The sequence below is a fragment of the Balaenoptera ricei genome, chromosome 5, assembly GCF_028023285.1.
Source record: "Balaenoptera ricei isolate mBalRic1 chromosome 5, mBalRic1.hap2, whole genome shotgun sequence".
In the NCBI taxonomy this organism is placed as follows: Eukaryota; Metazoa; Chordata; class Mammalia; order Artiodactyla; family Balaenopteridae; genus Balaenoptera; species Balaenoptera ricei.
The window spans coordinates 9,296,408-9,320,426 of NC_082643.1; the positions used below are offsets into that span (position 1 = coordinate 9,296,408).

At 41.7% G+C, this 24,019-nt stretch overlaps 2 protein-coding genes across 9 annotated transcripts in view; one reads left to right on the forward strand and one right to left on the reverse strand.

Annotated features, from left to right (window-relative positions):
• The window catches only part of HERC3 (HECT and RLD domain containing E3 ubiquitin protein ligase 3), a 513,145-nt gene that overhangs the window by 163,031 nt on the left and 326,095 nt on the right, over positions 1-24,019 (forward strand). The window lies entirely within an intron of this gene.
• Positions 14,739-24,019, reverse strand: part of FAM13A (family with sequence similarity 13 member A) — a 340,455-nt gene continuing 331,174 nt past the window's right edge. For 6 of the 8 annotated variants that reach the window (XM_059922406.1, XM_059922405.1, XM_059922408.1 and 3 more), the window contains 3 exons: positions 22,634-22,830; positions 21,946-22,047; positions 14,739-19,359 (listed from right to left, as the gene is read on the reverse strand). In XM_059922406.1, coding sequence (XP_059778389.1) covers positions 19,233-19,359; positions 21,946-22,047; positions 22,634-22,830 — 426 coding nt within the window. In that variant the 3' untranslated portion in view covers positions 14,739-19,232. The remainder of the gene's footprint in view (positions 19,360-21,945; positions 22,048-22,633; positions 22,831-24,019) is intronic. The other 2 variants (XR_009503212.1, XR_009503211.1) reach the window with 2 other exon arrangements.

Below are 24,019 nucleotides of genomic sequence, written 5' to 3' on the forward strand. Positions count from 1 at the left end.
TGCCCTCCTGGCTCGACCACTTACTAGCTGTGTGGCCTTGGGAAGGTTTCTTAACCTCTCTGTAGCTCATTTTCTTCCTGTTTGAAATGGGAATAAACATAATGCCTTCCTCATGGAGTTGTAATGAGAATTAAATGAACTAATTAATGGAAAGCACATACAGAACAGTGCCTAGCACATAACAAGCTCTCAGTAACTATAATTTTCATTCTTATCCCAATTTTTCACATGAAGAAATGAATGTTTAGAGAAAATAACTTGTTCACTGTCACAGTGGTAGGACGTGAACTTGACCATTCCTCTATATTATTATGCTCAGCTGCTAGGGTGGGCAGCAAATTTGACCAGGGATGGATAGCTAGAGATGAGGTTGCCTAGAGCCCAAATAGAAAGACACACTGTGCTGTGTGGCAGGTGACTTCCCTGGCCGCCCGTCTGCAAGTGGTCATTAGAGCAGTGAGCTTTGTTTTCCTGCCACTGTGCAGTTCAGTGAGGCAATTCTACGATCGTGAGACTAAAACACTGATCAGATGTGTGGTTTCTATGTCATCTGCTGTGGATCTCATTGGAGCTAGAGTCTGGGGGCATTTAGTCGTCAGCCTAGTAGCTGTTAACTTCTCCCAGACCATAGTTTGGAACTGATGGTCAAATAGTAGATTCCACGTTGGTGAGCATGTGGAGGTGTGCTAGGTGAGTGGTGTGCCCGGAGAGGGCACTGAAGCTCCGTGCCCATTCCCACCTATACCTTGCTCTATGTATCTCTTCCATCGGGCTGTTCCTGAGTTGCAGGACTGGAGGTGATGCCAGCAAAATGGCAGAGCAGAATACCCAGCCTCCACCCTTCCACAAAGACCACCATTTAGACACCTATCCGTGAACAAACCAGCTCTGCGAGAGCTCGGGGCCCGCTTAAGAAACGTCAGTAATGCAGCTGAACATAGAACCTGAGAATAACCATACAAAAAGGGGAAGACAGCTTCACTCTGCCTGCATCACCCCATCCCCAAAGCCAGCAGTGCTCAGCACCGAGAGGGAGTGCCCAGCTAGAAAGAGGACCCTTCACTAGGAAACGGGGAGTGGGGTGAGTGACCAGCTTCCCCAGCCTTTCGGGGCACCTCATGAAGGTCCCCCTTCAGTTTCACCCCACTCACTCAGAGACTGGCAGAGCTGAGACACATAGAAATGTGGCTAGGGACAAGGAAGAAAAAGCAGGGGCTCCCAGAAGCAGGCACATAGCAGGAGCAGCTGTGGTTTCGAGACACCTGCTCCACAGACAAATCCAGCAGCTTTCACCACTGAAGAAACCAAGAGACAGCACAACCGCCATGGACCCCACAGGTACTTGCATTCACTGACATCAGCCACCTCAGTCCCTACCTATTTATTTTCTTCCCAGCCTGCCCCACTCTGGCCCCTGCTAGAGCCCAGGTACCACACGAGCAGCCAGCCCAGGCCTGTGTGTGAGTACGAGACACCAGCCTACATGCCCCATCGCCATGTGTGCACTTGGGGCTAGCCCCTCCAGCTGTGCACTCGCACACTGCCAGCCTGACACCCACCTGACACCGGCCTCCACTGTGGTGTGCACACCCAGGGGGAGACTGTGCAGCCACAGGAGAACATGCAGACAGCCTGGGACCCTTGCGGCCGCCAGCGTGCCCACAGTTGGCCCTGGCCCTTGCTGCCTGCCCTGGCACCCACCGCTAGGTGTGTGTCTGCAACTGGCCCCTGCCACTACATAGGCATCTGCAGCTGATCCCTGCAGCGGACTGTGTACACACCACTGGCCCCGGCCACCACACTGCCTGTCCTGCTCCTTGGACCAGGGGGCGCTGCTGAGGACCCCAAGCACCATTCAGTTGCTGACGCTGTGGACCCCAGCAGCCTGAGCCAGAGAGAGATCACGCCCCTCCCCCCCCCCCCCCCACCGCTGCCACACAGCCCCACGCTTGGTACCCTGCACCACTAGACCTGGGGTCACGGCACGTTGTAGTGTGCTCCACCAACCCTTGCAGGAGTGAAAGTCTTCACTTACCAAAGTCAGTCCACAATGTCTGGAAGAGGTGACTGCTACTTCAAATGCACAGACACCTGTGAAAGGCTACAGGGATCATGAAGAATCAGGGAAATACGTCTCCACCAAAGGAATACAGTGAACTTCCAGGAACTGGCCCTAAAGAAATGGAGATCCAGGAGATTGCCTGATAAAGAATTTAAAATAATTGTCTGAAGATGCTCAGAGAGCTACAAGAGAACAGAAAAACACTTTAATGATATCTGGAAAATCATACAAGAGCAAATAAGATGTACATCAAAGAGACAGAAAATCTGAAAAAAAAATTTTGGAGCTGAAGAATACAATAATTGAATTGAAGCATTCAAGAGAGACCTTCAACATCAGACCTGAACGAGAAGAAGAATCAATGAGACAGATCAATTGAAAGCCAATCAGAGGAGCAAAAAGAAAAAAAGAATGAAAAGGACTGAAGAACACCTATAAGACTTAGGGGACACCATTAAGAGAAACACTGTACACATCATTGGAATTACAGAAGGAGAAGAGGTGGAGAAAGAGGTAGAAAGCTTATTTAAAGAAATAATGGCTGAGAATTTCTCTCTCAAACCTGGGAGAAATTTGGACTTCCAAGTTCATGAAACTAATAGGTTTATTTTCAATCTAAAATGATCTCCTCCAAGATACATAAAAAACAGTCTAAAATCAAAACCAGAGAATTTTAGAGCAGCAAGAGAAAACAAAATCTCGTACAAGGGAACCCCCATAAGGAAATCAGCAGATTTCCCAGTAGAGACCTTGCAGGCCAGGAGAGAATGGGATAATATATTCAAGTACTGAAAGAAAAAATACCTGCCAACCGAGAATACTTTACCCAGCAAAGTTGTCCTTCAGAAATGAAGGTGAGATAAAGACTCTCCCTAACAAACAAAAATTGAGGGGGTTCACCACCACTAGACCTTACTTATAAAAAAAAATGCTGATAGGAATTCTTCAAGCTGAAATGAAAGGATACCAGTTAGTAACATGAAAACATAAAAATATACAACATACTGATTAAGATAAGTATGTAGTCAGATTCAGAATACTCTAATACTGTAATATGGTAGTGTGTTAATTACTTAACTCCAGTATAAAGGTTAAAGCACAAAAGTATTAAAAAAAAGCTATAGCTACAATAATTTGTTAATACATAATATAAAATATAAATTGTGACATCAAAAACATAAAAGAGAGAAAGTAAAAGGGTAGAGGTTTTGTATGCAATCAACATTAAATTATCAGCCTAAAATAGACTATTATAAGTTGTTTTATGTAAGCCTTATGGTAATAACAAAGCAAAAGCCTACAAGTAGATTGTAGGCAAAGCAAAAGCAAAAGTAGATTCACAAAAGATAAAGAGGAAACTAAAGCATAATCACTATGGAAAATCATCTCACAAAGGTAGGCAGAAAGAGAGGAAGAAAGTAACAAAGGGACTACAAAACAGCCAGAAAACAAAAAGATGGCATTAGTAGGTCTTTACCTATCAATAATTTCTTTAAATATAAATGTATTGAATTCTCAAAAGACAAAGAGTGGCTGGATGGATAACAAAACAAAACAACTATATGCTGCCTACAAGAGACTCACTTCAGCTTTAAGGACACACACAAGCTCAAAATGAAGGTGTGGGAAAAGATATTCATGCAAGTGAAAACCGCAAGAGAGCAGGGATAGCTATACTTGTATCAGACAAACTAGACTTTAAGCCAAAAATGGTAACAAGAGACAAAGAAGATCATATAATGACAAAGAGGTCAATTTATCAAGAAGATATAACAGTTGTAAATATATAGTCACCTAACATTGGAGCTAAATATATTAACAAAATACTAACAGATCTGAAAGGAGAAATAGATGACAATACAATAATAGTTAAGGACTTCAGCATTCCGCTTTTAACAAAGGATAGATCATCCAGACAGAAAATCAATAAAGAAACATTGGACTTGAACCATACTTTAGACCAAATTAGTTAAACAGATATATACAGAACATTCCATCCAACAGAAACAAAACACACATTCTTCTCAAATGCACATGGAACATTCTCCACAATAGGTCATATCATAGGTCACAAAACAAGTCTTAGCAAATTTAAGATTGAAATCATACCAAGTATCTTTTCCAACCACAGTGGTATGAAACTAGAAATCAATAACAAGAAGAAGGCTGAAAATTTCACATACATGTGGAAATCAACACACTCCTGAACAAACAATGGGTCACAGAGGAAATCAAAAGGAAAATAAAAAAACACCTTGAATCAAACAAAAATTAAAACACTTCATACCAAAACCTGTGGGATGCATCAAGAGCAGTTTTAAGAGAAGTTTATAGAAATAAATGTCTATATTAAGAAAAAAGAAAGATCTCAAACAAACTAATTTTACCCCTTAAGGAACTAGAAAAAGAAGAAACTAAGCCCAAAGTTAGCAGAAGGAAGGGGATAATATAAATAAATGAAATAGAGACCAGAAAAATTATAGAAAAGATCAATGAAATTAAGAGCTGGTTTTTGAAAGATAAAATTGACAAACTTTTAGCTAGATTAAGGAAAAAAAAGAGAGAGAAGGGCTTCCCTGGTGGTGCAGTGGTTGAGAATCCACCTGCCAATGCAGGGGACACAGGTTCAATCCCTGGTCTGGGAAGATCCCACGTGCCGCGGAGCAACTAAGCCCGTGAGCCACAACTACTGAGCCTGCATGCTACAACCACTGAAGCCCGTGTGCCTAGAGCCCGTGCTCTGCAACAAGAGAAGCCACCGCAGTGCAAAGCCCACGCACCGCAACTAGAGAAAGCCCGCATGCAGCAACGAAGACCCAACTCAGCCAAAAATAAATAAATAAAATAAATTTATTAAAAAAAAAAAAGAGAGAAGACTCAAATAGATAACATTATAAATGAAAGAGGAGACACTGCAATGGATACCACAGAAATACAAAGGATCATAAGAGACTATTAAGAACAATCACACACCTACAAATTAGATAACCTAGAAGAAACAAATACATAGAAACAGGACACTGTAAAACTCTTAGAGGAAAACAGAACACTCTTTGACATAAATCACACAAGATCTTTTTTGATCCACCTCCTAGAGCAATAAAAATAAAAAAAAATAGGATCTAATTAAACTTAAAAGCTTTAGCACAGCAAAGGAAACCATAAAAAAAAAAACACCTCAGAATGGGAGAAAATATTTGGAAACAAAGCAACTGACAAGGGATTGAGCTCCAAAATATACAAGCAGCTCATGAAGCTTAATATCAAAAAAATAACTCAGTCAAAAAATGGGCAGAAGATCTAAACAGACATTTCTCCAAAGAAGACATACAGATGTACATGAAAAGATGCTCATCACTAATTACCAGAGAAATGCAAATCAAAACTACAATGAGGTGTCTCCTCACACCAGTCAGAATGGCCATCATCAAAAAATCTACAATCAATAAATGCTGGAGAGGGTGTGGAGAAAAGGGAACCCTCCTACACTGCTGGTGGGAATGTAAATTGGTACAGCCACTATGGAGAACAGTATGGAGATTCCTTAAAAAACTAAAAATACAACTACCATATGACCCAGCAATCCCACTCCTAGGCATATACCCAGAGAAAACCATAATTCGAAAAGGTAAATGCACCCCAATGTTCACTGCAGCACTATTTACAATAGCCAGGACATGGAAGCAACCTAAATGTCCACTGACAGAGGAATGGATAAAGAAGATGTGGTACATATATACAATGGAATATTACTCAGCCATAAAAAAGAAGGAAATAATGCCATTTGCAGCAACATGGATGGACCTAGAGATTGTCATAGTGAGTGAAGTAAGTCAGACATAGAAAGACAAATATCATATGATATTGCTTATATGTGGAATCTAAAAAAAGGGTACAAATGAACTTATTTACAAAACAGAAGTAGAGTCACAGATGTAGAAAACAAACTTATGGTTATCAGGGGATAAGAGGGGGGAGGGATAAATTGGGAGATTGAGATTGACATATACACACTACTATATATAAAATAGATAACTAATAAGAACCTACTGTATAGCACAGGGAACTCTACTCCATACTCTGTAATGACCTATATGGGAAAAAGATCTAAAAAAAGAGTGGATATATGTATATGTATAACTGAGTCACTTTGCTGTACACCTGAAACTAACACAATATTTTAAATCAACTATACTCCAATAAAAATTTTTTTAAAATGAGATGTAGAAGTCAGAGGTATAAAAAAAAAAATCAACTGAATCATTTAGAGAAAATTTGGCCATAAGATGAGCAGACGATATAATTTATAAGAATAGCTTAAGTTCTTTCAAACTTATTGTTCTCATAACCATACTTAAAAAGTATGTTTTTGAAATCATGCTCACTAATACCCAATAAAGCTCAGGATGTGTGTGGGGAAAAAAAAAAACGAAAAACTTCATGGGACTTCCCTGGTGGTCCAATGGTTAAGACTCTGCCTTCGAATGCAGGGGCTGTGGGTCTGATCCCTGGTTGGGGAGCTAAGATCACACATGCCTCGTGGCCAAAAAAAACCAACAAACCATAAAACAGAAGCAACATTGTAACAAATTCAATAAACACTTTAAAAAATGGTCCACATCAAAAATAATCTTAAAAAAATACTTCAAATGTCCATCAATTATAAAAAAACAAAACTTAGAAACATACAACCTACCAAGGCTGAATCATGAAAAAAAAAGAAAATCCAAACAAACTAGTAATGAGGAAGGAGACTGAATCAATAATCAAAAACCTCCCAATAAGAAACCCATAGACCAGATGGTTTCACCAGTGAATTCTACCAAACATTTAAAAAAGAATTAATGTCAATCCTTCTCAAACAGGGAACACTCCAAAACTCATTTTATGAGGGTAGCATAACCTTGGTACCAAAGCCAGATAAGGACACTATAAGGAAAGATAACTACAGACCAATATCCCTGATGAATATAAATGCAAAAATTCTCAACACAATATTTGCAAACTGAATTCAATAGCACATTAAAACAATCATACACCATGGTCAAGCAGGATTTATTCCTGGAATGCAAGAATGACTCAATGTATGCAAATCAATAAATGTGATACATCTCATTAACAGAAGGAAAGATAAACTCATATGATCCTTTCAATAGATGCAAAAAAAGCATTTGACAAACGACAACATCCTTTCATGATAAAAAACTCTCAACAAATTGGGAACAGAAGGAACATACCTCAACATAATATATGATAAGTTCACAGCTAACATTATACTCAATGTTCAAAAGTTGAAAGCTTTTCCTTTAAGATCAGGAACCAGTTAAGGGTGACCATTCTCACCCCTCCTATTCAACACAGTACTGGAAATCCTAACCAGAGAAATCAGGCAAGGAAAAAAAGACATTCAAATCAGAAAGGAAGAAGTAAAACAGTCATTGTTTGCAGATGATATGATCTTATATATAAAAAATCCTAATGACTGCACTAAGAAATGCTAGAGCTAATCGAGGAATTCAGTAATATTATAGGACACAAAATCAACATACAGGAATCAGCTGTGTTTCTATATACTAACAATGAAATATCTGAAAAAGAAAAAAAGAAAACAATCCCTTTAATAATAACATCAAAAACAATAAAATATTTAGGAATAAATTTAACCAAGGAGGTGAAAGATCTGTACACTGTAAACTACAAGACTTTGGCAAAAAAAAAAAATTGAAGACGACACAAAGAAATGGAAAGAGATCCTATGTTCATGAATCAGAAGAGTTAATATTGTTAAGATGTCCATACTACCCAAAGCCATCTATAGATTCAATGTGATCCCTATCAAAATCCCAATGGCATTTTTCACAGAAATAGAACAAATAATTTTAAAATTTGTATGGAACCACAAAAGATCCCAAATAGCCAAGGCAATCATGAGAAAAAAGTATAAATTGGAGGCATCACACTTCCTGTTTCAAACTATACTACTATAGCTATAGTAATAACTATTTCAAGCTATACTACAAAGCTATAGCAATTAACATAGTATGGTACTGGCATAAAAAAGAACAAATAGACCAATGGAACAGAATCAAGAGCCTAGAAATAAACCTTTGCATATATGGTTAACTGATATTTGACAGGAAGCCAAGAATACTCAATGGGGAAAGAATAGCCTCTTTAATAAATGATGTAAAAAAAATAAATAAATACATGAATGAATGAATGTATGCTGTTGGTAAAACTGGATAGTCAAATGCAGAATGAAACTGGACCCCTATCTTACACTATTCACAAAAATTAACTCAAGATAAAGACTTAAACACAGGACCTGAAACTAAAACTCCTAGAAGAAAACACAGGGAAAAGGCTTCCTGACATTGGTCTTCGCGATGATTTTTGGATTTAACACCAAAAGCTCTAGCAACAACGACAAAACTTGATAAGTGGGATTATATCGAACTAAAATAGTTTCTGCACAGCAAAAGAAACAACCAGCAAATAAAAATGCAAACTATGGAATGGAAGAAAATATTTGCAAATCATATATCTGATAAGGAGTTAATATCCAAAATATGTAAATAACTCATACAACTCAACAGCAAAAATAACCAAACAATTTGATTTTAATAAAATGGGCAGGAGAACTCAATAAATACATTTTCAAATAAGACACACAGATGGCCAACAGGTACATGAAGAGGTACTCAGCATCACTAAACATCAGGGAAATGCAAATCAAAACCACAAGGAGATATTCATCTCACACCTGTTAGAATGGCTATTATCAAAAAGACAAAAGATAAATGTTGGTGAAGATGTGGAGAAAAGGGAACCCTTGTGCATTGTTGGTAGGAATGTAAATTGGTATAGCCACTATGGAAAACATTATGAAGGTTCCTTAAAAAAATAAAAATAGAACTATCGTACGATCCATCCAGCAATCCCACTTCTGGGTATATATCCAAAGGAAATATAAACAGGATCTTGAAGAGATGTCTGCACCCCCATGTTCACTGAAGCATTATTTACAATAGCCAAGATATGGAAACAACGGGTCTGTCCAAGGATGAATGGATAAAGAAATTGTGGTGTATATATACCATGGAATATTATTCATAAGAAAGAAGGAAATCTTGCTATTTGTGACAACATGGATGGACCTTGAAAGTATTATGCTAATTAAGTCAGAGAAAGACCAATACTGTATGATCTCACTTATATGTGAAATCTAAAAAGCCTAACTCATAGAAACAGAGTAGAATGGTAGTTACCAGGGGCTGGGGAGTGGAGAAAATGGGGAGATGTTGGTCAAAGGATACAAACTTCCAGTTATAAGATGAATATATTCTGGGCATCTAATTAACAGCATGGTGATTATAGTTGATAATACTGTACTATATACTTGAAAGTTGCTAAGAGAGTAGATCTTAAATGTTCTAACTACAAAAAAGAATAATTATGTAATATGATGGAGGTGTTAGCTAATGCTATGATGGTAATTGCTTCACAATATATTAGTGGTTCAAATCAACCTGCTGTACACTTTAGACTTACACAATGTTACATGTCAATCATATCTCAATAAAACCGGAAAAAATAAAGGAAAAAACAGCCAAATCACTGTTAACTGGATGATGGAGAGAAAGGTGGAATGAAGGAGGGCATACAACAGAACGTCAAAACAGATTTGAGGTGCAGCCCAATGAATAGAATGTTTTGTGTCAGGGTCAAGCATAGAAGAGAAAGTATATAAAATCAAGGCTAATATGCAGAATTTTATCATTTCCTCTCAAAAAGAAATGTAAGTGTTGGTTGTCTCCAGTTCTCTTTGGCTCTTAAAAATGCAGCCAAGCATATTTTAAAACATTTGTTAAGTCTCTAGAATATCTAAGAACATGAAGCCCATGTTGCCTTCGTACTACTCAGCCGGGGCTGCTTGAGTTATGAGTCTTCTGCTTTGTGAATGTCTTCATTTTTAAGAGATGCCTTTATGGAGAGTTCATAGGTGCACCGGCGCCTCCACCTGCAGACTTATCTTGGGGAACTGCATCTCACACAGCTGAGGGGGCGCTTGTGATAAGGAAGACAGTAGGTCCTCAGGTCTTCAGAATAGGTGAAAACTCTCCTGCAGATCAGATCAAGGAAATTCTCCAGTTGGATGTGACACAGAAGCTACCACCATGCCTCTCCAACCCACGTAAGGAGGGGTTGGTGAACCTCACTTGTGGAGTGAGAAACAGGGCTATGCAACAGAACAGGTGCTGGAGGAAGTGTCCACCCCATTGTGGGCAGATTCTTTGCATCTATATTAATAACAGCCTCTCCCACGGATTAGCTGATCCAGGCTTTAGTGTTTTTATTTCCTTCTGAAAGTAACGGAGTGTGTACTCCTGAGTTATGTGTGGCATGGAGAAAATTAGTTCAGATGTCAGCATTTTTTTTTCTTCCAAGAGTGGCTGCATGCTTGGCAGGGTGCACAATCATACGGTCTTCAGATCTTTTAAAAGCTGATTTTCCTGGGCCTAACCCCGGGGGAATTGGATACAATCTCTGGTTATTATTGATTCAGTTCCCATTGGTGTTGAACTTCCTGAGAAATTAAATAAGATCTAAAACTCACACACATACACTCCTCAGGTGAAGGGAAACTCTAAACCAGATTAGTCTTTCACGGTCACCTTTTTTTTTAGGATTAGGAGAAAAAGAAAGCCAAAGAGCAAATTTGGAAATAACCCCAATGCCTACAGTGTCATAAGAGGCCCGGGGCTCTTGAGATCAAAGGTCAACAGCAAGTGCCAACTAGGTACTGGCTCGTGGTCCCAGAGGGACCGGCCTGCCACTGCCAAAGTCTTCTTGTTGTTAAAAACGTGTCTCCTGACCTTTCGTGCCTGGGCTCTCCCAGGAGCTCAGATGCTGGTGTAGCAGACTCAAGGGCTCTCAAGTTCAAGTCTGGCAGACTGTCCGGAGAGGAGACCTGGAGCTGCTGAATTTATGAGGTAATGGGGGGCGGGGCCTCATTCAATGAGAGTGGAAGGTCATTTGAACCCAAAGCTTGCTCTGTTGCTGGTGTGAGCAGTGGCACCCCGGCTTTGCCCCCCTGGCGCTGATGAGGGAGTGGAGGGTGACCCCAGGCCCTCTCCCAGTCTCAGCCGTGTCCACAGGCTTGGTGAAACTTAGGATGCTAATTAGGAGCTTGCTAATTAGGAGCTTGCCGAGATCAGAGCAGCTCTTCTCCCTGGGGTACGCTTCATTTTTAGTTATTTAAAAATACAGCCTGAGACAGAAATTTCAGGACACCAGGTGCCTAGAAATCAGTTCAAAGGTTATTCTGTTCCTTCCCTGCACAGAATGCAGGCAATCCCACATCTGTCTCCGCTCAGTTAATTCCCTTGACATGTCTGAGCAGATCTGGACCTCCCAAAACGCCCTAGAGAGAAGCAGACTTAGAGGAGTTTGCCCTGCTCCGTGAGGGAGGGGATTCAGCAAGCAAAGGTCTGTCGGAGAAAGCGGCACACACATTGTGATGCAGATTGCTTGAGAAGAGTCAGAATTTTACTTTCCCTGCCAAGAGAATGGGTCAGTGCTCCCATAAAATCCTTCTCACCGGTTAGTGCTGATTTGTGCCTAAAGTGCTGGAGGCGCCCTCTGTTTCTGACTAATACAAACAAGGCACCAGAGGGCGAGGAGAAGGGTGGTGGTGGGGAACACAATTCCTTTTTTGTAGTGATTCAAAATGTCTTGTTTGGGCTTCGGCAGAGAAAGAATCTTTGTCTCAATGCTTGATGGTAACAGCCCGCCACCATCCTTTACTGCAGATTTATCGTGTGCTCACGTTATGTTCATCCAAGTAAATTCCCACAATAACCCCGATAAGGGAGGTACTCTGATTGTTTCCATTTTTTAGATAAAGAAACGGAGACGGGGAGGGTAAGGAACGTGCAGAGGCCGCAGACTGGCGCCATCTGTCTGCAGCCTGGACCTTGAGCGTCGAGCAGCATTTGGCCTCCACTGGGACTGTCGGGTACCGTCTCTTGTCAACCCAGGATTTGGAACTGATCGTAGGTGCTCATTGCCGCAGATACCCAGGATGCTGTCTGCACCCTCTACTTCAGGTGAGGTCTTTGGACCAGCAGCATTGCAGCACCTGGAAGCTTGTCAGAAAAATGCAGATTGTCAGGCCCCCCCAGGGCGACTGTTCTACAAGACCCCTAGCCAGTATTCCAGTTTGAGAAGCCCTGCCCTCTGCTACCAGAGAGAAATAGATCCTTTGTGATCCGTTGTGCGCCACAACGACTGAGCCTACGCTCTAGAGCCCGCGAGCCACAACTACTGAGGCCACGTGCCACAACTACTGAAGCCCGCACGCCTAGAGCCCGTGCTCCGCAACAAGAGAAGCCACTTTAATGAGAAGCCCGCACACAGCAACGAAGAGTAGCCCCTGCTCGCTGCAACTAGAGGAAGCCCACGCGCAGCAACGAAGACCCAACGCAGCCAAAAATAAATAAATAAATTTATAAAAAAATATTAAAAAAAAAAGTAAAATAGATAAACAAGGACCTACTATCTACACAGGGAACTATATTCAATATCTTGCAATAACCTATAATGGAAAAGAATCTGAAAAAGAATATATATATATATATATAACTGAATCACTTTGCTATACACCTAAAACATTATAAATCAACTATACTTCAGTTAAAAAAAGCAACAGTTACAGAAAAATAACAATAACTCAAAATATCTTACCAAGAAGTACTCAAAGCAGTAGAACCAGCAGCACGACAAAGATTTCTCAGCATCTTTGAATTGCTTTTGAGAAATTAAAGGAAGATTCAAACGTGTGGAAGATTATGAGTTTCAGAATTCACAGTAACATGTAATTTATACACACAAAGGCTCAGCTGAGACATGGAAGTCCAGAGGTCTCGGATTTGGTTCTTGCTGCGTTTTGCACTGGGCCGTTTCCCCGGAAGACGCTGCGCAACTCGGATCCACCGTGTGGTACAAGCCTTGTTGATGGAGAGGAACAGTGAGAAGCAAACTGTCAACAAGCCCAGTTCCTGCCAGACCCCACTTGTGGGCCTGCCAGCCAGCGTTCTGAAAACGCTTTTGGGAATTCCGACTTTCAGCTTTTACTGAATACGAAATTCAACTGTGTATTTATAGCCTTGATAAGCTGACCCAGCTTAGGGATAACCCTGATACACAAGGTTCAGCATCCATTTCTAGAGGGGGTAATAATGAGGCCATTGAAAGGAGTTGACGAGGACTGTCCTTCTCTCCCAACCTCCCCCAGTCGGTCCCTGTTCTGAAATTCCCATTCAGTTCGTCCGTAGTGCTGCAAACTGAGAGAGGAGGAGCAAAAACACTGCCAGGGGAGTTGGGGGAGGCCGTCTGGAGGACCATCAGGCTTTTAAACAGGCTGTAGAAGCTGGTGTACTTGGGCCAGCATCACTTTCTGGTCCCGCAGAGGGGCCACAGCAAAATAGGACTTAAGAAAATGAAGGGTCGCTATATACTGCTTGCCACTTCTGCCTCAGTTTTATTACTTTGGACCCAGTGTTTCAAAAAGGAAGTTACTCACGCGAGCTTCAGTGTTTTTTTTAAATTTATTTATTCCATTTATTTTACTTTTGGCTGTGTTGGGTCCTCGTTGCTGCACGCGGGCTTTTCTCCAGTTACTGCAAGCGGGGGCTACTCTTCCCTGTGGCACGTGGGCTTCTCACTGGAGTGGCGCCTCCCGATGTGGAGCACGGGCTCTAGACGCGTGGGCCTCAGTAGCTGTAGCATGCGGGCTCGGTAGTTGTGGCTCGCGGCTCCAGATCGCAGGCTCAGCAGTTGTGGCGCACGGGCCCAGTTGCTCCGCGGCATGTGGGATCTTCCCGGACCAGGGCTCGAACCCGTGTCACCTGCATTGGCAGGTGGATTCGCAGCCATTGTGCCACCAGGGAAGCCCGAGCTTCAGTTCTGACAGAACGCCAGGCCATTGTGCCGTCAGCAGTGCTGCATCTTCATGCTCCGAAGTCAGACAGATCTCAGTTCAAATCCTGGTGTCAGTACTGGGACAAGGTCCTTGCTCCAAGCCTTAATTTTTTTTTTTTTAATTTCAGGTTTAGTATATTTTGAATGTGTACTTGAGTCACTTAAGTCAGGCGTCTATGACACATGCAGCTTAAAGAACACCTGTAGGCCTAACCTCCACCGGCCACGAGCTGCTTACCTCACACGACTGCAATGTGCCTTTTCCTCCGTGTCACAGTTTTCTGGTGGCCTCATTAGCTTCAGAGTAGTGAGTGGTTCACATATTTGCCTGTGATGGCCTCCGAGACTTTGGAAATGTACTTAAACAGTTGTTTTTCTTAATGTCTTTCTTTCTGCACCCCTCCAGCCCCTTCCATGAACTGCTTCAAAGGCAGCTGAGCACAGAGCCCAAGCCTGTCTTCCTACCGACCATCACGGGCATGTCTAGCTTGTACCCAGTTTGCTCCACCTTCCAATGCCCTCCCTGGAGACAGAATAACAATCTTAATCCTCGGGAGCTGCTGAGGAGCTCAGGGGAGCAGCTTGATCCCTTACATAGGGAAAGGTCAGACCCCACAGAGGGTTCGGTCACACGTTCCTGACGCTGCCAAAAAATTCAGAACATTCACAATGAAAAATATTTTATTTATGTTCATACAAAATACAGTCATGTACAAAAAGGTACATAACATATTTTCATTCGGTTTACATTTTAAAAAAGGAACAACTGTTAATTTCAAATACTTTCTGCTTACATGTCATGTAAACATTGTTCTGGGCCCACGTTATTTACTAAAATTGCATCCACTCTCGGAGATTTTCAGGATTGTATAGGTGCTTTCAGATTGAGAGTTAGATCTGCCGAATCGATTTCTCAAGCTGCACACATGGCCACGACTGGCTGGATTCCAGACCAAATGAGATCCTCTAGAGACATAGCTGCACTTTCATAGCAATATGAAGTTGTAGATGTATAGATTTCATTTTAATACACATCTGTGTGTACCTGTCATTGACCTCAGCTTATCCACATACATCTGTCATGAAGGATCACGGTGGAAGAGTGTGGATGCCCCAAGGGCACGACCTCTACTCTGGAAAGTGGCTGTGACACGTAGATCACCATCTTTTGGAGCTTGCTGTGTCAGCTGCCCTGTGAAGAAGTGCCAGTATGCACAAGTTCAGTACCTACAGATTGGAAAACATGTTTAGCCTATCTTTTGACAAAATGTACTCTTCAGTAGATTTTGAGGGTCACGTGGGGAAAAAAATATAACGGAAGGGAATTAATCAAAGAAAGAGAAAGCACACTCTGGCTTCTGCTAAACCCATGGCCTTCGGAGGAAACACTGCTTTAACGTTTTAGCCCAGTTTTGTCCCTCCCTGTTGGTTTAACCAAATGGATACTACGAAAGAATACCACGGAGGTGCTGACCTTGGTGCAGAAGCTACCACTCCCCACCTCGGGAGAAAACCCCCGAGGATGCAGTGTGTCAGGAAGACCTGTCTTGAAAGCAAAACCAAGTTAGACTACAACCAGATTTTCACAAAGCAGTTAAAAGAGATTATGGCGTTCAGCTGTAAATATACCATCAAAGGTAGTGAGGTATATAGCCTTAAGAAATAGACCCTTAAGAAAGATGGCATCTTCATGATCAGATTAAGAATCTCTTAAAAAATTCATCAACAAACTTTAAATTTTGATTTTCCTTATAAATCTGTGATCAGTTCCGGATACAGGGCTCAATCCTGTCTACTGAGAACTAGGCAGTCCCAGAAAGAACCAACTTAACTGGCACCGTGGCTGCCCTTTGATTCTGATAATAAACTTAACAGTCACCTTATGAGGAATTCTAAGCTCAATCACATTAGCTCTAAGCTCAGCCCTTAGGAGGCACCAAGATCGCTGGCCTGAGTGCATCTCAGTGCCATGCTTATGACACAAGCACAACCCTGAGGCACTTGTCCTGGGCTAGAAATGATACACCTGGGAGCAGGTACACCCTGTAACAGGCTCTTCTGCCACCATGAAAGTGTTGCATCAGGATGAGAGAAAGCAAAAATCACACTGATGTTACATATAGAGGCATTGCTGATCCCTGCCTTGCCAATGAATAATCATCTTTTGACTTCAAACTAGCAACCAAAGCAATCTACTTATTAGCTCACAATAAATTATAGCTAGCAATTAAAAAAAAATAGTTCTCTAGTTTGAAATGTGATGTGGTCTTTCATGGGACTTTTCCCTGAATCGGAGATCACTGAGATTGTGCAGGCTTTCTTCTACCAGCACCAAGACAAACTTCGGCTGTCCTGAAAAACTTCTCAGCAGGCCCTTATCCTAAACCTTGCACATACCTGTCTAAAAAGTAAAATCCAAACTCAATGCTTCAAAGATGAAATGCAGTACTGATAACATACTTAATATAAATATCTATTTCAAGGTTTGCTCCAGACTAAAACACAATAAAAAGCAAATGCTTGGGAAAATTACAAGCCTCTGCTATCTCTGATTCTTACAATCACACAGCCAAGTTTACTCATGCTTTACTTTTACTTATCATTGTTATTAAATAACTCTTGACATTTATTTTGTTGGCAGGTGCTCATAAGCACGCACACATTCCCGACAGAGCAAAGGAAAAACCGCAGTCCAGAGTATTCTGTGTTAAGCCAATTAAGACACTGCCTCTAGGGCCTTGAGACTCTGGGCTGCAAAAATGGTTGCTATGGAAACAAATTTGCCTCAGCATTTCTGGCAGAGCCAGAACCTACGGACTAACCTGTCTTCAGATAGAATCTCGTGTAAACGGGGCTTCCCTCCCTTAATTTGGGCACCATTCTAGAAAGAATATTATTATAAATTACAAAGGAAAACATGACATTCCATACACATTTTACTATAACTTGGTGTCTTCTTTTATTCAATCATACAAATTTGAATGGGAATTCCTGAATAAATCTTTTACTTAATTTACCTTTGGCAGAAACAATAGATTTCAAAACATTTAGTAGCTTCTCATTTATATAGCTTTTTCTCTTTTAAAGTTCTATAGCATATTAGTATTTTCAAAACAATACTCTTAGACAGATGTGCTTTGAAAGTTAACTGGTAATGATGTGATTTATATTATAGCTTATGTAAGAGAATAATTACTTAAAAAGGACAAACTAGACATGTATTTCTTTTAAAAAATACAATTTTTGGTCATGTGAATGATTCATGTTCAGATTTCAAAAATAGAAAACGTCCTAAAGTGCATCATTTTACTTATAATATAGCTCCTTGAAATTATAGCAATCTGCAATGTAAACAGTAGAGCAAAGAATACCAAGCTATATCTATATTGCAGGATTATGTACCGTCTTTAAGTATGTGGATTCAACCAGGGCACTTTCAACATATAGCTCATGCTTTTGGATGATTATTTTTAAGAGCAAACTTAAAGGTATTCTTTTTCCCCTACTCCTGACTTAAACGATTTTCAACCGACAGAGAGCTGCTACTTCACTTCAACAATGGAAAATGCTGCTACAAATCGAATCTGACCAGACAGTTTCTCAAGAACCCATTTTGGAAACTGACAACTGATCAGGAAGAGTTCTCTCCTTGTTATTATTATTAAAGAAAACAAAATGGTACCCTTTGCTGTCCTGTTCATCCCGCAACATTATCTTCAAAAGGCAGAGCCTGCTGAAACACCTTCTCTTGGCAACCAGCGGCTGGTGGGCAGACACCTGTGCTCGACCTCACGGAGCAGAAACGTGGGCCAGGATGGGCAGGCAGAACCAGGACCCACTTTCCTCAGCGCAAACACAGAAAGTCAAAAAGTAACGACAAATCACAAGATAACATCAGCACACTGAAGAGATGAACGATTTGGTGTCTTAAATTCCCTGGTCCCTCCAAAATGTCTAATATAGACAGTTTTGTGACACCGTCTTTGAAAAAATTATGATCATAATTGGCTATACACCATTATTTTTTTTCTCTTTATACATGATCTTGAAAATAGTGTGATTTAGATTCTGCCTTAGGCTGAGCTCTGAGGGCTATACTTACCCCTCAGGAGATTTTTAGTGCAGGTTTACTTAAAAAAAAGAAAAAAAATTAAACTCTGGTAAGTACTCAGGAGGCTTAGAATACAGGCTCTTTCTCTCTCACGATCCTCTACACTTAAGCTAAGAATTAAGCAAGACCCTTTAGTTTGGCTAGAGCCAAAACCAAACCAAACCAAACCCCGAAGAGGCTGCTGGCCTCGCTTAGTGTTTGATATTAAAATCTGAGGCTGGTAAGTGCAGTCAACGTTCAGGAAAGGATTCTCCAGGCTCTTCACCGCTGCCTAATTTAAAAATCAGCACAAATATTAGCTACTTCTCTATCCCCTCTGTCCTCTGCAGATGGTCCAGCCCTAGTCAGGGATCACAGTTCTCTATCAGCTGAGGACGTCGCGAAGAAGCACACGGTCAAAGAGAGGACTGCACGGCCCTTCTGGGCAGATGCAGCTTCCGTCCACCCGAGAGCTAAAGGGGAAGCGATTCACACGAGTGGGGAAAGGCGCAGCTCTGTGGAAAGGTCACGAGGATGGTCGAGGCAGCAAACAGGGCTCCAATGCAGGGCCCCCCCTGACTGGGTCCAAAGAGAGCCCGTGCTCTCCTGGGCTGGGCCCGTGCTCTCTCGGGCACCTGCATTGGACGTGCACAGCAAGTTCGCTCTACAGAGTGAAGTCCTGAGCTTGTTTTGTCACCGTCCGACAGAGAACAGGCTGTGTCTCAGTTATCCAGAGAAGAACAGCGTGTAGCCTCTGTAGATGAGTGTGCGTCAGTGTAGTGATTCGTCGCTGCCAGTGTCAGCGAAGCTTCCGCTACAGCGTGTGTCTGTGAGCGCTCGGGTGCACGGAGATCTCGACCTTCCCTTACACAATTCCTACACGGGGGCAGGTGGGCTCCTTCCATCTAGGCGGTTTCCAAGGCAGGCAGTGGAAACTGGGGATGATCCCAGTGGCCCGGAGGCAGAAGAGCTACTCCCTTTGTAGGTCCAGCTCCGAGGCTGCCTTCCAGTTCCTGCAGAGCTGCTATCTGCCAGGGGAGGCGGGGGGCACATTCCCCCCGCCTCCCCAGCCCCCGTGGCTCGGGTAGGGCTGCCTCCTCACACGGACTTGGAATCGGTGTCTCTCTTGCTGATAAGCACCTCCAAGAGCCTCAGTTTTGCCTTAATGTGCTTATATTCGTTGTATTCTTCAGTCATAGGAGTGCGGTCTTCCTTCTGGACGTTTCTGATGGAAACAAAGGGAAAAGGGGCTGATGATCATCTGCTGTCCCTTCTAGAGGATACTGTTCGCCAGGTGAATGATCATCACGTGGAAATCTGCAGTTTATCACCCCACAGAACCAGTGTGGCCAAGCATCGCTTGGTATCAAGAGTGGAGCTGGGTTTAGACAAGCAGTGAAAGACAGCGTCCCAAGAAGGCACCAGGCAACTGAGTTTCAGAGCTAATCTGGCATCTTGAAGAATGATAGGAAAGACTAAGAAATGTAGAAACTTTCTCCCTCTGCTGTTGCTACGTATGAATTCATACCACAAGTCTCCATACGCTGAAGTCCTTTACTTACACTTAATGCTTTCTCACTTTTATATCCTTCACCTAATGAACCACTAAATTTCTGATTAGTAATTGGTATACCCATAATTTACAAGGTTTAAAAAAGAATAGTTAATACTCCTACTTACTATAAAAATTAGTCTTGGAATTCAGCGATTGGATCACAGAATACTAATAAACCTTATAGTTTACTGAGTAATTTTATATGTATACTTTTTATGTACGCAAGTATTACACTTGGGATCTGATGATAGGGTGAACACTGTACTAAGTACCCTGAACCCGTGATCTAACACAACCCGCAGGAGAACCTGACGAAACGCTGCCGTTGCCCGCACCCTCAGCCGGTACTGCCCCGCTTCTCACCTCACTTGGAAACGCACACGTCAGACATTCAAATACCAGGCTTCCTTTACTTCTTATTAAAGAGTGAAAATGGGAAATGGGACCGCTTGGGGCTCATCTAATTCTGCTCAATGAACTGATTTTATTCCTGCTCTGCCTGCTCAAGGAAAGGACCCTGGATGGTCCCAGGAGAGGGCAGGGCAGGGCAGGGCAGGGGGCATCTGACCCTGGCCCCAGACGTGCCTTTGAGGGTCTTCACTTGCCTCACATACGAAGTGATGGAGCCAGATTTTGTGAAATCTGAAGTCCCTGACAGTTCTAAACTTGCATGATGATGATTGACTCCCATCAATTGTATTTTCTTAAAACTTGTGAAGGTTACATAATTATAGGATATCTGTGCATAATGTGACTATAAACAAATGGGAAAGAAAATGAGCAGACAAGCCAAAAATATGTTTGGAAAGAAGACTGGAATGAAACACATCAAAACATTAATCCTTTGGTTTGTCCTTGGGTATTATTATCGTTTTGGGTATTATTTCTTTTATCTATATTTTCTAAATATTCTACAATTCATGGAGAAAGAAAAACAAATATTTAGGTATAAAAATTCATAAATCTTGAGAAAGTCATTATAGGACAGATCCAAATCAGAGATTCCCAACATAAATTTATACAATAATTGAAATAAACTGAAATATAGTACATTTTTAACGCCTAAGTTAATTTTTATGGTACTTTTATTTCCCAATACTTTTGAGAAGTATAAAAGCAGACTTAAAGAGAAACTGTATTTACACTGTTTAAATAATTTGGATTAAAATAAAACATTTTAAAATGATAAAACTTAACTCCAACGTGAGAGATGGAGCTCTATTCCCTGCTCTAACCTGGTCTCATGCTGTGACTTGAGTCGGACATTCTGTGCGTGGTCACTTGCTAACAGGGAACACTATCCCTCAGCATAGCGCTCTATGATGATGATTACAGTACGTCTTAAAACTCACTGGTGGGGGCTTCCCTGGTGGCGCAGTGGTTAAGAATCCGCCTGCCAATGCAGGGGACACGGGTTCGAGCCCTGGTCCGGGAAGATCCCACATGCCACAGAGCAGCTAAGCCCCTGTGCCACAACTACTGAGCCTGCGCTCTAGAACCTGTGAGCCACAACTACTGAAGCCCGCGAGCCACAACTACTGAGCCCGCGAGCCACAACTACTGAAGCCCGCGAGCCACAACTACTGAAGCCCGCATGCCTAGAGCCCGTGCTCTTCAACGAGAGAAGCCACCGCAATGAGAAGCCCTCACGCAGCAATGAAGAACCAACGCAGCTAAAAATAAATAAATAAAATTTATAAAAAAAAAATAAAAAGAATGTTAGGTGATAAAATGTATTTCAAAAAAAAACAAACAAAAAACCTCACTGGTGAAAGGCACTCATCAGTCAGGAGGGCTTTCTGTTTCTTGTGTATTTCTCATTTGACTTGACGGCTCTGCTTTTAAAATGAGCCTACAAACCAGCGAGACCTAGAGCACCCCTTTCCTTATTTCTCCTTCAGGTTTATTAAGATCAAAAAAACAAAAACAGAAATCAAACCCGGTGCTGTCCACTAGACACTCAGCTTTAAGCTGCTCATTTTAGACTAGAATTTGATGTGGCAGGTGAGTTTTGTAAACGTTCGCTGAATCCGCATCGGTCCTGGATGTCATCCAAGGAGCACTTCTCCCTGAAGGGCCACACAAGCCTCACCATCTCACAGTAAACCTCGAAGGGGCCCTGGGCACAAAACCAAGGGCCGGGTTCCAGGGCAGCTGTAGGGCGGCTCCCACATGGGAGGCTGTGCACGGATGAGACACAGAAGAGGGAGGGCTGCGTGTGAGGAGTGGCAGGGGGAGGACGACACACGCGCTTACCTTCCATTCTGTCTGAAAAAGTTGTCTTCAAAATCACGAAGTTTCTTTCGGATCCTTTTCTTTTCGTCCCTCATTTCCTGAAGGTGTTCCAAGAGTTCTGGTCTAAGAGGGGCAGAAGTATTTCAAGAACATGGCGTTAAATCTGAATAGTTATAAACGTAAGGGATGTGCAACTCGATAGGAGTTGTGGAGAAAGGGAAAAGCATATAAATGCAGGAACTGTGGAAGGAGCTGAGGGTCACCGGAAATGGATGTTTTCCATCCCCGGGAAGCCAAAGCACACTGACGATGGATATGGCTTCTGGGGCCCCTGCGAGGCTCCTGCTACTTATGAATTCCTCAGGCTTGCGAAATCCCATGGCGCTTTGTCGTACTGGCTTTGAAAGAAAGAGATCTCGGTATGTGTTAAATGGCGAGCTGTGGCGCACAGAACCACACAATGCCGTTACCGAGACCTTGCGATTGTTGAAGCAAGATCTCAGATGCTCCCTCAGATAACACGGGATGAAGCATACAAAAACACTGAGCCAGAAGTTAAACAAACAAGCAAAGCCTGTTTTATCCACATAGATGCACCCTAGGCAAGTCACTTACGTTTTGGCAGCCAATTTAAGTACAAAGGCTAAAACAGTATTTCAGAAAATTGTTTTCATCACAACATTCCAATACCACCACCAAAACAACATACATTGAAGCAGCATGGAGATTTGAAAGCCCGGTGTCCTGGCTGCATTTCGATGGTATTTTATCATCCATTGGGGAAATAAAGCCATCAGTGTCATCTTCAAATTGGTCCAGAAAGCAACGTGCACTGAAATCGGTTTTCAGGGTGACGGTGAAGTCTGGCTTTGTGCTGCTATCGTCTTCTGAACCCTCCTCTTCTTCCTGGAGATACACAGCAACCCCAATAAAAACTGGGTCACTTTTTCGGGCCCTCTCTCATTACAGGTATCACTTCACGATCACTTAATTATCCAGACCCCATATAGTTTCTTCTATATAGCTACATTTAGCAACACACGTGTACATGACGGATATATTATTGAATATCTATATATACACAGTAAATAAGACAAACGCTAAACACAGCTACTCAATAGGGAAAAAAGCTGTAAAAAAAAATTAGTATACAGCACAATTAACAGTTATCAAGGCCGAGGGTAGGAAGGAACAATCATCATAATTTATACCCTAAATCAAAAGAAGCAAATGAATCTAAACATTCTCAGCTCTGTGACACTACCTAAAAGAATCCACCACCAGAAAACCAGTGCTTTAAAGATTCTATTAGTTATGTGTCTCAGAATTTTTTTAAGCTATGAAGGTTTTCAGAAATTCAACAATATGGCCTTTCTATCTAAAAGTTGAGATTATGAAATATTTGTGGTTGCTTCATGCACAAAATTTTAGGAAACTTTTGAGAAGATCAAAACATTTATCTTTCCATGATCAGAATCATAAAACTTATGTTTTTTCAAAGAGTTTCCAAGGACCACAGCTGTGTTCTTCAGCATTCAAGATTCTAAGAAAAGTGTGATATTCTCTGTCTTGATAAAAATGCAATTAGAAAAATGAGGTCAACTTATTTTTCTAAGAGAATGTCTTAGTGCCGATTTAAAGCTAGGTGATTCTAAGAAATGATATCGGAGTCTGAAAGAAAGATTTTAAAAGAAGTAATTTACTGCCAAAGTGTACAGTCAGACCAGAAAAGAATATCCTAATATCTTGAGAAATTAAAAAATTGGTTAGGCGTTCAGCTACATGAACAACAGGATTATAACATCAGTCGTTAGTTCAACCAAGTGGCTTCAGGGCCAGTGCAGCCAATGGCTCTCAGGAGGCAGGAGGAACCACCGCTCACAGGTAAAGTACAGGATTCAAACTGTCTGTGGTGGATTTTCTTACCATAAAGTTTGGTATGTTTATAATGGTACCTCTGAGGAGAAATAATGTGAATAAAGAAACAAACAAATGGGCAAAACAAAAGGACTATTACGTAACTACAATGAAACTACTGTTACGAAGGCATGAAGGTAAAGTTGGCAAAAAACTAGGTGGCCTTTCCAGATTCTTT